This window comes from Panthera pardus, unplaced genomic scaffold (assembly GCF_024362965.1).
Source record: "Panthera pardus isolate Hobbes unplaced genomic scaffold, ASM2436296v1 HiC_scaffold_24, whole genome shotgun sequence".
In the NCBI taxonomy this organism is placed as follows: domain Eukaryota; kingdom Metazoa; phylum Chordata; class Mammalia; order Carnivora; family Felidae; genus Panthera; species Panthera pardus.
In genome coordinates, this window is record NW_026526810.1 from 114,286,901 (window position 1) to 114,301,667 (window position 14,767).

General features: G+C 40.7%; 1 protein-coding gene across 2 annotated transcripts in view; it reads right to left on the reverse strand.

The window, feature by feature from the left end:
- Nucleotides 1-2,640: 2,640 nt before the first annotated feature.
- Nucleotides 2,641-14,767, reverse strand: part of ALKBH1 (alkB homolog 1, histone H2A dioxygenase) — a 30,432-nt gene continuing 18,305 nt past the window's right edge. For both annotated transcript variants that reach the window (XM_019427339.2, XM_019427338.2), the window contains exons 4-6: nucleotides 12,821-12,911; nucleotides 7,478-7,671; nucleotides 2,641-6,518 (exon numbers count right to left, since the gene is read on the reverse strand). In XM_019427339.2, the coding sequence (XP_019282884.2) occupies nucleotides 6,089-6,518; nucleotides 7,478-7,671; nucleotides 12,821-12,911 (715 nt within the window). In that variant the 3' untranslated portion in view covers nucleotides 2,641-6,088. The remainder of the gene's footprint in view (nucleotides 6,519-7,477; nucleotides 7,672-12,820; nucleotides 12,912-14,767) is intronic.

The window sequence follows — 14,767 nt, forward strand, 5'->3', positions numbered from 1 at the left end:
TTAGTGTAATGGCCTTGCCCTGGCTTCTCTGTTAAGAGTAAACTATAGGATCAGGGGTACAGGAGCATGGAAGGAGCCAGTGAGGAGGCTCCTGCAATAAACCAGTTGGGATATGGGAGGGCCTTGGGCCAGGGTAGTAGCAGTGAGGTGAAAAGAAGTGGTTAGATTCTGGATACTTAGAAGGTAGAGCCGATATTTACTGTGGGATTAGGGTGTGAGAGAGAGGAGTCAGATTATAATCCCCTTGCTTTTGCCAAGTGGACGAGCACAAGTTTACATCTCATGCTTTTAGTTTTTGTTTCCCTGTCTACTAGTGAGGTTAGCTTCTTTTCACGTGTTTACTGACTGCTTGTTTTCTTGAGAAGTTTCAGTTTTCCTTACCTTTCCTCTGGTTAATGCAATGATTTCCTTAACAAAAATCTTGTCTGTGGGGTAATTTTGCTTTATGTTTATCCAGATTCTGAAGTTAATTTCTCATTTTAGAAATACAGCATTGTTGGAGCTCCTGAGTGGCTCAGTTGGTTAAGTGTCTGACTCTTGATTTCAGCTCAGGTCATGATCTCACGGTTTGTGGAATTGAGCCCTGTGTTGGGCTCTGCACTGACAGCATGGAGCCTGCTTGAGACTTTCTCTCCTTCTCTCTCTCTGCCCCTCCCCTGCTCACACACTCTCTCTCAAAAATAAACTTAAAAAAAAACCAAACAGCATTGCTGAGCCTGTAGGTAACCTGGGATTACCCAGTCAAATCTCTTTATAGATGAGAAAACGCAGGCTCAGTCGAGTGACTTCTTCAAGGTCACACAGCTCAGTATTAGAGCTGTTACTAAATTTTAGTTTTCCTGATCACTGCTCTATTTCAATTTCCATCAACTATACCATCTTAAATCTTTTTTTTACCAATAAAACTAATGAGAGTCAACAAACTCATCTCCAAGAGGGTTCAAATTTGGATAGGATAGCTGATCAAAAGGAATGTCAATAAAAATGTACCACCCAGGCTAAGACACTAGATTTGCATTGCTTTTTTTTCCCACCATAACCTTTGGAACAGGAGAAAACAGGCAGGGTGTCTTTCCTGCCTGCTGGCCCTCTGGCTCCTGAGCCACACTGAGATCAATAATCATTCAGGCTCCTTTCCGCCTCATTACCATTCTAATTCTCCTTAGTCGAATCCACCGAAGGTGTAATTTTTTTTCCAACTCTAATAAACCAAGCTTTCAGATTAAGGGAAAAGAAAAAAGGGATAAAGCCAGCTTATCTCAGTGAAAAACGAATTGGGAAAATTAGAACATGCAAGCCAGTTCTTGCTGAGTCTGGTTTGTTCAGCAATACAGCTGTCTGAGGACCTGGGGTCCTTCTAGGAAAAACCCTATGTAGGGTGCTGGAACCAGGCAAGAGGCTCTACTGAAATAATAAGCAAAATGTCTAAAGAGGATCCATCTTTTTTTTTAATTTTTAAAAAATGTTTATTTTGAGAGAGAGAGAGACAAGAGTGAGCAGGGGAGGGACAGAGAGAGAGGGAAACACAGACTCTGAAGCAGACTCCAGGCTCTGAGCCATGAGCACAGAGCCTGATGCAGGGCTTGAACTCATAAACTGTGAGATCATGACTTGAGCCAAAGTCGGATGCTTAACCGACTGAGCCACCCAGGTGCCCCTGAAGTTGGATGCTTAACCCACTGAGCCACCAGGCATGCCACAAGACAATCCATCTTAATCAGACTTTTTTTTTGTTAACTAGGCTCCACACCCAACTTGGGGCTTGAACTCAGGACCCTGAGATGGGGACTCCTATGCTCTGACAGACCAGCCAGACATTTTGTTAAAAACAAGAGGAAAAACAGAGACTGAAAGGGCCCAGGCTGGGAAGTGCTGAGGGCACACACTTGGAAAGGTGAGCAGACACTAGACAAAGCTACTGCTCCTGAGCTCTGCGGGTCCAGATCCGCTCCCTTTCAGAAAGCATCACAAAGGCCTTCTTCCAAAGAGCAGTTAGTTATGCCTGCTACAGAAAAGTTAGGAGATCTAAAAATACGCTAACCCTCTAGCCTTTTCTGTGCATGTACACTTTGTGCATACAAAAAACTGGCAAAATGCTATGCATACTGTTTTTAAGCTGTTTTTCTCAGTTAACTTATTGAGCATTTCCTCCATGGATTTAATGTCTCTAAGACATGACTGATAGTGGCTGTGTATTTTATTACATAAATTTTTTCCTCAAACAAGCCTCTTTTGTTAGACAATGTTGATGTGCTTAGATTTGGAGACTGACAAATTTCAAGTAGAGGCAGAATTGCCAGATTGGAGTATTTCTTAAAGAAAAAAGAAAAACAACCAAAACCCCCACAAACATTTATTCTTTAAAAAAGAAAGATTTAGAAGGATTTTCAATGTAAAAAAAATTAGAAATACAGAAAATAAAATAAACAACTATATTCCCATCAACATTCACATTTTGTATGCATATGCTTTCAGTTTTTTTTAAAAACATGTAAACATTCTATACAAAATTATGCATGGTTTCATAACAGAATTTTCTCATTAAATATATAGTAAGAGTATTTTCTCAGATATCTACTGCTTCTTCTAAAACATAACTTTTATTTTTTTATTTTTTTAGTGTTTATTTTTGAGAGGAGAGAGAGAGAGAGAGAGAGAGAGAGAGAGAGAGAGAGTGAGAGTGGAGGAGGGGCAGAGAGAGGAGACACAGAATCCGAAGCAGGCTCCAGGCTCTGAGCTGTCAGCACAGAGCCCGACATGGGGCTCAAACTCATGAACCGTGAGACCATGACCTGAGCCGAAGTCAGACGCTTAACTGACTGAGCCACCCAGGTGCCCTGAAAACATAACTTTTAATGGCTACAGACTTCCATTGTATGGGTACAGCACACACTCACTAGCACAGAACCACAAAGGCAGGTACTTTGTGCAAAGAACAGCACCTCTTGCATAGAAAACAGTGCTCAATAACCACTTACTGAATGAATGCATGAATTTACCAATCAACTCCTGGATATTGAGCTTATTTTGGACTTTCACTATTACAAACATTCTTACACAAACATCTTGTGAACAGTGCTACTTCCTTACACTCAGTTCCTAGAAGTGACATTTATTGGGTTAAATGGTACACATTTTAAAACAGATTTAAGACCATCTGACTTATCATCAAACCACATCACTTCTGAGAGGACAAGGGGACAGAATTTAGGACTGTGATAACATTCCCACCAGCAGAGTATCATATGAGTATCAGTTCCCCCAGGCTTAACACTGTGACTCCACTTTTTAAAAAAAAATTTTAATGTTTATTTATTATTGAGAAACAGAGACAGAGCATGATTTGGGGGAGGGGCAGAGAGAAGGGGAGAGACAGAATCCGAGGCAGGCTCCAGGCTCCAAGCTGTCAGTGCAGAGCCCTACGCGGGACTTGAACTCACAAATCGCAAAATCATGACCTGAGCCAAAGTCAGACGCTTAACCAACTGAGCCATCCAGGTGCCCTGTGACTCTACTCTTGACATCACATACATCCTAGATTGTACTGCGTATCACTCTGCATCTTTGTTATAAAATAATGAATAAAAAAAAAAGATCTTCCCCTTGGACCCTTCTCCTGGTCTCAGGTTCCTTAGTCTAGGGGTCATTCAAGCATGACAAAGCAACCATGGGTTGTCTATAAATGAATGTGACTGTAGGGGGGCTTGGGTGGCTCAGAGGGTTAGGCGATCGACTTCAGGTCATGATCTCAGTTCATGAGTTCAAGCCCCGCGTTGGGCTCTGTGCTGACAGCTCAGAGCCTGGAGCCTGGTTCGGATTCTGTGTGTGTGTCTCTCTCTCTCTGCCCCTCCCCTGCTTGCGGTCGGTCTCTCAAAAATAAACATTAAAAAATTTTTTTTAGAAATGAATGTGACTGTGTTCTTATAACACTATTTATGGACACAGAAATCTGGATTTCCTCTAATTTTCATAGGTCACAAAAATATTATTCATTTAATTTTTTTCTCCCCAGCCACTTAAAAATGTAAAAACTATTCTTAGTCTGTGGGCAGTACAAAAACAGGAAGTGGGTCAGAATTTGCTGACTCTTGACTTAGAAAATGTCTGGTAGACAACTAAAACAAACCTAGGGGATCACCGTCAGGTAAATGTGGAAGAAATCATCAATTTTTCCTTTTTCCTGAATTGCATAATTTTCTGCTTGCTGTCAAAGTAGAGACGCAGCATATACATCTCCAACTATGTTCCTCATAAAAACAGACATAAATAAAAATGAGAGAGAATTTAATGGTATACACAAGTTTGCCCACTGTCTCAATCGGCACATCCTTAGAGGGAGCACAGGCTGGGAGACCGGTTGCTATTCCCTCGGTTCGCCGGTTTCCACATGCTTTTCACAGCATACATATCTCACCTCATGGAGTGTGAGTTTACATTTTGGATATGTGCTTTTTTGTACCACACTGGTCCTAAGCACAAGCCAACACCTTTATCTGATACTCGACTGAATAAAGAACCAACTATCCTAATGCTGAAGGATAGGCTGATCTATTGGATTTGCTAATGACAGTATGTTCGTTTCTAGTGGGTCACATATAATGTACACTATGGAAAATTTAAGGGATTTTTCCAGTGGTAATTTTAATTACATAAAATTTTCCTATCATGCACTAAGTTTAGAGCCTCGCTACTTACACATAAGGGATGAATCTATTTTTATTTCTTAGAAAACAAGGATTAAAACATGGACTCGATATACAATGTTCCTAAGGAAAAAAAAAAGAAGGCAGGACAGAGGAATGAAGAAGGTTCGCCGCAAGCAGCAGGTAGCCAAGTGGCTTCCAGCCAGTTGTCCACATAAACAAACAAACAGGGGTGTTTCTAAGAGCCCATGTAATAATAAAATATTGACACTACATTTCTAGAAAGGAGCACTAAATTCCCATTATCATTTGAAATATTAATATTCCCTAGAAGATGGTAGTAAATATTATCTTCATCTCTGAATGAGGAAATGGCGGTCCGGAGTCCAGAGAAATGTAGAACTCAGCTAAGGGTACTGTGATTCAAGTTGCTGGGGGCACAAAGATTAACACTTGGTGCTTCATGCATTTTCCAAGCTGTCCACAATCACAAAAGACAGCAGTGACTGGAATATCAAAGCAGATTCTCTCTTGTGTGACAGTCACAAAGAATACTTAGGGCAGAGGAGGATGGTATAGGGCAGAAACAGCTGGAGGGCTTCTACAGCATGAACAATGCAGCAAGTAAAAATAGGAAAAAACTAATCCCAGATATGTTAACCCTCAAAAATAGATACAGATCTTTAATTTAAAATAGAGAAAGTTTATTCATGGAGAAAACAGTTACAGAACACCCTTGGGGCTTTTTTAGTCCAACGATTAAAATTACATTTAAAAAGTCAACAGGAAGAGTTTAGACCTAAAAGAAATCCGGAGAAACTCCTATTCCCCTTTCCTTGGATTTAGGTATACTTTATCTTTTAGGCAAGACAGACAACTATGATTGATTTCTTTTCTAGGAGATGAGATGTCTAGTTCCGCTATCTTAATGTGTATAGGACTCTTTTGTGAAGGCCAGAAAAGCTGGAAGAGAAAATCGCAGACTCTGAGGATGGCTAGAAGGATGAAAGGGAGGCGAACAGTTGGCTCTTGGAAGCACAATCTAACCACAAATCACCAGATGGGGTAGTGGCAGGGGCTTAACGTTATGTTTCCCATTAATAAAATCTGAGGTATTTAATAAGGCTCCGTTAATGTGGAAACTCACTTCTACCTCCCCCAGAGGTAACGGCAGAGGCTGAGAGGGCTGTTCTGGAAGGTCAAAGCTCCTTGGACTTCTCACGTACATTAGTGCCAACACCTAACCAGACTGGACCATAGCAAACGGTCTCTGAGCAGAGTGATGAATTGCTTTCCTCTTCAGGATGGGTTCCAAGGCAACAGTGTGATCGATGATGAGTTTTTCCCTGTTTTTGGCTTGTCTTGGTGCTGAAGTCTACAGCAATACAAAAAGTGTGGTCATTTACTTAAGACCTGCCTGAGCAAAAGAACGGGCTCTCCAAGTCTCAGCTGTCAGGGTTTAACTTTGCTCGTTTTACTTGGCTATTCTCATCATCCAGATGGCAGAAACCTTCTGTGGTGATGTCTCTTTTCTTCTCCTCTGTGGGTTCCGAAGGGAAGTCCTGGTCTATGGCCAATACCTGTCGGACAGTCATGTTAACACGAGCCGTTTTCAAGTAGCTGGTGCATACCTGCCAGTCCTCCTCAGAGCAGGGCTCTACCACTGAGTCTCTGGGGAGGACGGCTGGGAGAGGCGTCTCCAGGCAGCAAGGCAGGCCTTCCCCCTGAGAACTTGGGAGGACCCTCGGGACTGCATGGTTCAACAGGCGGCTGAAACCTGACATTACCATGATGTCACCGCTGTGCATAAACATGGCCGTGGGGGCTTCATCTCTTTTGAGACCACCCAGGAGAAAGATAGCAGACTGTCCGAAGCTACGAGAAAATAAGTAAAACAATACACAGTAGTAAGTTTCTGTTACTAACCGTGGCTGGGAAAGTTATTGCCAACTGTACTTTTTTTTAATTTCAGCTTGATATTTATTGCTTGCACATCCTTTTCAAACTGTGCTAAGACCCTTCTCTTCTGGCTTGTGTAAGTGACCAACCCATGATCTGCTGCTTACACTTATAATAGCCCACAGTACTGTTGCAAAATAAAATTTAAAGCAGTTAAACAAGTAGATTAAAAATGAGAGAGAGAGAATGCGCACGAGAGGCGTAGAGAGAGGGGGAGACACAGAATCTGAAGCAGGCTCCAGGCTCCGAGCTGTGAACACAGAACCTGACGCGGGGCTTGAATCCACAAACCATGAGACCATAACCTGAGCTGAAGCCAGATGCTTAACCGACTGAGCCACCCAGGTGCCCTGTGTGATGCACTTTCAAGATTTAAGCCTTCCAATAAATTGAGTCCTTTACTATATTTATCATGCTTGTTCACTTTAAAGATAGGACAATTAATAAAAGACTCTGTTCAGGCACTTTATTTGTGAGATACAGGTGTAGCACTTTGCCCAATTTCATGTATGTTTAGGGAGACAAGGCAAGTAAACTACTCGGGGTTCTGTGCTTTCTCTTCCCTAGTCCAAACAGGTTGCTCACTTTGCCTTACAGCCTTCCACTGTCTATTCCACACACCAATGACGATACCTGTCAATACAAAAGGCAGATTCCACACATCTTAAACAGAAATATAACTGTAATTTGGTCATTACTCTTAAGGACTAGGCAAATTTTACTTATAACACTGTTAAGATGCCCAAGAGTAAAAGATTAGAGAGTCCAACCATTTCTTAAAGTTATAGCTTTTATTTATTTATTTTAGCTTAAAAATGCTTTAAAAAAGGAATGAAGTTTTAGGCAGTAATCCCAAATCCCTGGAACCAGCTTACCTGAAAGACAGCAGGGGTTTGGAGTGATCTAGTTCAGATCTGTCTACATGGATTCCCAGAGTGGAGTCCAATCGGTAGTAATTTAGGATGCCTGCCTCGGCTCGGAAACCCTGAAATCCACAGGCTGCAGCTACTTGCTCTGAGAGGAAAGCCAGGTCAGAAGGGAAAGGTGTATAATGATCGGCTGAGTATTTCTTTGATAAAAGTAGGGAAAATAAGAAAAATAAACAATGATCTCAGGAAAATAGGAAACTGTGGCAGAAGATTAATTACCGCTTTAAAATGATCTAACTTACATGTAATTCTAACACAGCATGATTTATCCATCTGTTTTTGAGGCATCCGGTAATCTTATAATGAGACATTCAAAATACTGAGCACCTGACATGAATAGTCACTTCTCTAAACAAGACATCCAGATGGCCAACAGGCACATGAAAAGATGCTCAATGTCAGTCCTCATCAGGGAAATACAAATCAAAACCACACTGAGATATCACCTCACACCAGTCAGAGTGGCTAAAATGAACAAATCAGGAGACTATAGATGCTGGAGAGGATGTGGAGAAATGGGAACCCTCTTGCACTCTTGGTGAGAATGCAATCTGGTGCAGCCACTCTGGAAAAGTGTGGAGGCTCCTCAAAAAATTAAAAATAGATCTACCTTCTGATTGAGCACTAGCACTGCTAGGAATTTACTCAAGGGATACAGGAGTGCTGATGCACAGGGGCACTTGTACCCCAATGTTTATAGCAGCACTTTCAACAATAGCTAAATTATGGAAAGAGCCTAAATGTCCATCAACTGATGAATGGATAAAGAAGTTGTGGTTTATATACATAATGGAATACTACTTGGCAATGAGAAAGAATGAAATATAGCCTTTTGTAGCAAAGTGGATGGAACTGGAGAGTGTTATGCTAAGTGAAATAAGTCATACAGAGAAAGACAGATACCACATGTTTTCACTCTTATGTGGATCCTGAGAAACTTAACAGAAGACCATGGGGGAGGGGATGGGGAAAAAAAGTTACAGAGAAGGGAAGGAGGCAAACCATAAGAGACTCTTAAAAACTGAGAATAAACTGAGGGTTGATGGGGGATGGGAGGGAGGGGAAAGTGGGTGATGGGTATTGAGGGCACCTGTTGGGATGAGCACTGGGTGTTGTATGGAAACCAATCTGACAATAAATTTCATATTAAAAATAAACCATTAAAAAAAAGAAAAACAAAATACTGAGCACCTATAACATGGCAGGCACCATGTCATGCAGTGATAAATTAAACAAGTTCACCCTGTATGGAGTCTATACATGAAACAATTATTATGTCTCTCTCTGGTATACTTTAATCCCAAATAGGATCATTCTCTTAAGATAAAAGAGCAACTCGGGGTGCCTGGGTGGCTCAGTCGGTTGAGCGTCCGACTTCGGCTCAGGTTGTGATCTCACGGTTTGTGAGTTCGAGCCCCACGTTGGGCTCTGTGCTGAAAGGTCAAAGCCTGGAGCCTGCTTCTGCTTCTGTGTCTCCCTTTCTCTCTGCCCCTAACCCACTCGCATTCTGTCTCTGTCAAAAATAAACAAACATTAAAAAAAAAATTAAAAAAAAAAAAAAGATAAAAGAGCAACTCAGAACTGTCACTGCCAAGAGGTACATGATGACCAAATGTAATGTGATGTCCTGGAACAGAAAAAGGACATCAGTTAAAAACTAAGAAAACTGAGGGGCGCCAGGGTGGCTCAGTTGGTTAAATAGCCAACTTTAGCTCAGGTCATGATTTTGCGGTTCATGAGTTCGAGCCCCGTGTCAGGCTCTGTGCTGAAAGCTCAGAGCCTGGAGCCTGCTTTGGATTTTGTGTCTCCCTTTCTCTTGTGTCTCCCCCACTCACCCTCTGTCTCTCAAAAATAAATAAACATTAAAAACAATCTAAGAAAATTGAATGAAAAGCTAAGGAAATGTGAATGAAATATGGACTTCACCATTATAATAATGTATTAATATTGGTTCATTAGGTAAGACAAAGATACCATAATAATGTAAGATGTTAATAATAGGGAAAACTGGGTGTAAGGTATATGAGAACTCTGTACTATCTTTTCAACTTTTCTGCAAATCTAAAACTATTCTAAAATACAAAGCTTATTAAAAAAAAAAGCAACTCAAATATGATAGCCAGTTTGGTTTTAGGGCCTTCAGCCCATATATGGCCTACTGCCAATTTCGCTGGTCAATTTGATGAGATGCCATGCTCAAAACTTTGGAACTGAAACTGACTTATACCGTGGTCAAGGCGGGACCTTAAAATGGAAGTAATTTTCAGCATTCATCTCTCTGAACTGTTTTTAGCACATAAAGATCACAAATATCCTTCTCTTTAAAAAAAAAAAAAAAAAAAAAAAAAAAAAAGGCCAGAAGACTCTTTCTCTCCAAAACCCAGCAATTCAGGAGCACGTCAAGGTGGTAGACGAGGGTGAGGGCTACCCCAGTGAGGTAAGCCTGCAGCAGCCCCAATCCCCTTTGTCTCGCTGCTGCTCTCACATCGCCCTTTGCCCAATCAACCTCAAAATGATTAGAAAACCCACTTCTGTCTTAAATCTCCGCGAGTGTCCTGATGTACCCCAGCTGTAGCAAAGCTCTGGAAAGAATGTATTTACTTTGGCCAGAAGTGAGCTTTAACTTCAGGTTAAGGATGTGATAGGTCTTTGATGGATGGCCAAGTCTCCTCAGTTGAAATTTCTTTTATTTTTTCCTTTTCCTTTTCCTGAACTGTAAATAAGAGTTTCTACTTATTCTTGAAGAGAACTTTAAGGGATTTTCTCCACCCTTTCAAGTTTCAGTCCTTCACAAGATCAACTACTCAGAGCCGCTGTTCCAACACAAGGCTGGCTGTGCTGTGATCAAAGAAGAGCCTTTGTGGGCTTCTAACTCCATCCAAACTGTCTATCCACTAGTCTTCTTATATCTCTTCCACTTTTCTCTGCTTACTCATTTAGTTTCTGGTAATTTTTCACTCCACGTTTTTCTTAGTAAATGAGAGTACCTTTAAGTCCTGGGGGAATAACAGTACCACCAATAAAAATAACATCATAAAAAACAATGAGCTAACATTTACTGTGTTAATGCATTTAACTGCACAGAACAGCCTAGCACTGCTGTTATGCGGGCATTGAGACTCTCACACCCACCTTATGAGGTAGGCACTATCCTATTCAATATTGAATACTGAATATTCATATTCAATCCTGGGCTGGCTCAGCCAGAAAGAATCACAGGCTATTTCCCCAAACACAGATAGCTATATTTCCACTGAATCTGCATCACTGAAAGTAAGAATTATATCATGAACATTTCTGAGCAACATTTATCCTTATTTTGAGCAGTTAAATGTATTTGTTAATAAGCTGGGTTCACTGAAACTATGGAGCTTTTATTTATTTATTTTTTAACTTTTTTTTAACATTTATTTATTTTTGAGACAGAGAGAGACAGAGCATGAACAGGGGAGGGGCAGAGAGAGAGGGAGAAACAGAATCCGAAACAGGCTCCAGGCTCTGAGCTGTCAGCACAGAGCCCGACACGGGGCTCGAACTCACGGACCGTGAGATCATGACCTGAGCCGAAGTCTGACGCTTAACCGACCGAGCCACCCAGGCGCCCCACTATGGAGCTTTTAGAAAGTAACTAGTTAGTAGGAAGATGGGTCTATACCATTCTGTTTATTCAGTTTATTCTAAGAATTAGTCCTTCCACTTGGTGGCAAACATCTCCTGGAGACAGGCTGCCAGTGATAAAGGAGGAACTTTTGGAAGCAGAGAGGTCAGGAAAGGAAATTGTACTTTAAGAAAAGAGAACTTTGTTAACTGTAGGACATTTTTTCCCATCTGTGTCTTGCTCAGACCTTATATAGCAGGCAAAGGTGTCTTTTTTGAGTTCATGGAAAAGTACACCAGAAGTATATGGAGCTCCTTTTTTTACACCAAATAGGTATCATGTAGAAAATACAGGCTCTTAGCATAACACTCTCTAGTTCCAACCATATTGCTACAAAAGGTCGTATTTCATTCTTTCTCATTGCCAAGTAGTATTCCATTGTGTATATAAACCACAACTTCTTTATCCATTCGTCAGTTGATGGACATTTAGGCTCTTTCCATAATTTGGCTTTTGTTGAAAGTGCTGTTATAAACATTGGGGTACAAGTGCCCCTGTGCATCAGCACTCCTGTTTCCCCTGGGTAAATTCCTAGCAGTGCTATTGCTGGGTCAGAGGGTAGATCTATTTTTAATTTTTTGAGGAACCTCCACACTGTTTTCCACGGTGGCTGCACCAGTTTGCATTCCCACCAACAGTGCAAGAGGGTTCCCATTTCTCCACATCCTCTCCAGCATCTATAGTCTCCTGATTTGTTCGTTTTAGCCACTCTGACTAGTGTGAGGTGATATCTCAGTGTGGTTTTGATTTGTATTTCCCTGATGAGGAGTGATGTTGAGAAAGACAGATACCATGTGTTTTCACTCTTATGTGGATCCTGAGAAACTTAACATAGGACTATGGGGGAGGGGAAGGAAGAAAAAAAAAAAAGAGAGGGAGGGAGCCAAATCATAAGAGACTCTTAAAAACTGAGAATAAACTGAGGGTTGTTGGGGGGTGGGAGGGAGGGGAAAGTGGGTGATGGGCACTGAGGAGGGCACCTGTTGGGATGAGCACTGGTGTTTATATGGAAACCAATTTGACAATAAATTTCATATTAAAAAAAAAAAAAATTGCCAGGGTTCATATCCATCCTAACTAATGATGTATTTTCCACACAATCACTCAAAGTATATAAGTCAAATCATCACCAATTCTAGATGATCTTCTTTGCTGTCAAATTTATTAAAATCAGTGCTTTTGTTTAAACACCTCTGGTAGACAAAGACAACGTATAAAGATATATCTATAACTATAAACATATCTCAACATGTATTAAATTATTTGACGGAAAAAAAAAGAAAATACAGGCTCAACAAACACTAAACAATAATGGAAATAAAGATGTTGAGAATTGTTCTTAAATACAATAAAGAAAAATCTATATCCCTGAAATGTACTTAGAGCACCAATGACTTCTGATGAAATAATGTAACGTAAGGGCATTTGAAGAAGAAATTTCATCCTGGGAAAAATTACTCATTCCTCTTGAGATACTGTTATCAAGAGGATTTTAAGAGACAGATGAAAGAGATCCCTGCACAAATGGATAATCTGATACTTTAAAATAGTGGCCAGGAAGAAATCCAATCACTGAGCCCAAGGAGTGTAAAAAGTGGAAGACAATGGAATTAGCAAGAAAATGTGAATACCTTACTGTCCCAGTTATAATGGTAGCCTAGGGTCACCCAGCGCAACTTCTCTAGTAAACTTCGGGGTCTCCGTTTATTCACTTGCTTAAGCCTGTGAAGATTAGGGACAAAAGAGGATTGAATTATTCACCTCAATTGGCAGCAAAGGCCCTCTGCCTGGAGTAAATCTGCTTTCCTTGGTATAAGCTGTTGGCCAAGATCTTGATAAGAAAAATGAGAAAAGACAAATGAGTTGACCAAGAATATAATAACACTAAAAAAACATGTTAGCATCTCTCATTTTTAGTCCTTGTTCTAAATCCTCTGCTAAACGGGATCAATTTTAAGTGGCAAGTCTCCGGCATCTCAATAATGACAAAATAAGAATAACAACAGAAATGTTTTTACCCATCCACTGGAAATGGGACCACAGACACTACGGGTAATTGAAAAATTGGCTAACAGAGCATGTTCTATTTGGTTTGCTAAAAGTGGGGTATGATTAATCATAGGTATCACTATTTCTAATGATGGTGGCTTCCCAGAATTATAGGTTGGGGGAGAAAGTTTGGCAAAATATAGTATACAACCAAAAATAACTGGTTTAACAAGATTTCTTTAACCCTATAAAACAGCTTAGATAATTGAGGCTTAGCTAACAATTAAGGACCACTGTAATTGATTTGGTTCCGGACATCCATTTCAAAACACAGGGGGTTTCTGTAAAACAGAGAGATGCACTTCTTGCAAGTACATCCTGTCTCATCAAATCTATGGGATTAACTATGTTTTTCCTTTTCTTTTAATGTTTATTTATTTTTGAGAGAAAGAGACAGAGGTCAAGCAGGGGAGGGGCAGAGAGAGAGAGGGTGACACAGAATCAGAAGCAGGCTCCAGGCTCTGAGTTGTCAGCACAGAACCTGATGCAGGGCTTGAACTCACGAACTGCAAGATCATGACCTGAGCTGAAGTTGGACACTTAACCTACTTGAGCCACCCAGGCACCTCATCTACTCTTTTTCTAAAGAGGAAGAAGCTTCTTTGATTTACCTCTGAATACCTAAAAATGCAAGAATGCTAGGCCTAGTAATTTTAGTTTTTTTCCTATGTGATTTATATCATCAATTGATCGAATTTTTTTTGGTCCCAAAACCACTCGTGTTTAAAAAGAAAAGATTAAACTGCTTTAAGGAGTTTATATTTGACAAGAGATGACAGATAAGTATAAGAAGAAAAAATGAGGGGAAAATTCAAGGCAGTATAAAATCTGTACTAAACTGAACATCACAAGACTTTGAAGGACAATAGAATTAAGAAAAAAGGAGAGCTCAAAGTTAGCTGTCTAATCAGTTAAGGCTTCATGGCAGAGTGGGAGTTGAACAAGGCATTGAAGAATGGCCAGCACTTAAACAGGGAGTGGAGCAGTGGGCAATACTGGCATACGACATGAGCAGAAGCAAAGGATTTATTAGAGACTCACACTGTAAGTGGCACTCGTCTTGATGTTTGACAGAGTTTACAGAATAGATGCTATCTGTCCTCACAGAGTTTACATTCTAAGAAAGACACCATGACACAGATATACATCAAGACCAGCAGCTAAAAGGAATGGAACACTGATTTATTTAGGACAGCAGTGCAGAAAAGAAACACAGCAGATCTGACTGCTATCCTTCGAAAGGGGTCATTGGCAAGCATCTGGAACTTGGAATTTGGGGAGGTTGACACCGTTCCCAGAACTGCTGCTCACTGGGCCTAAACTTTTTCTGCAAAATAAGGTTTACGTTAAACACCAGCTTCCTTCTGGGAGTCTAGAATTTTGATATATGTCAGACAGAGACTGTCAATGTGACCAGCCCCTAGTCAAAACCTGGGCACTGAGCTTCCCGGGTAGACAACATTTCAAATTTGTCACAACTTGTTATCGGGGGAATTAAGCATGCCTTGTGTGACTTCACTGGGAGAAAA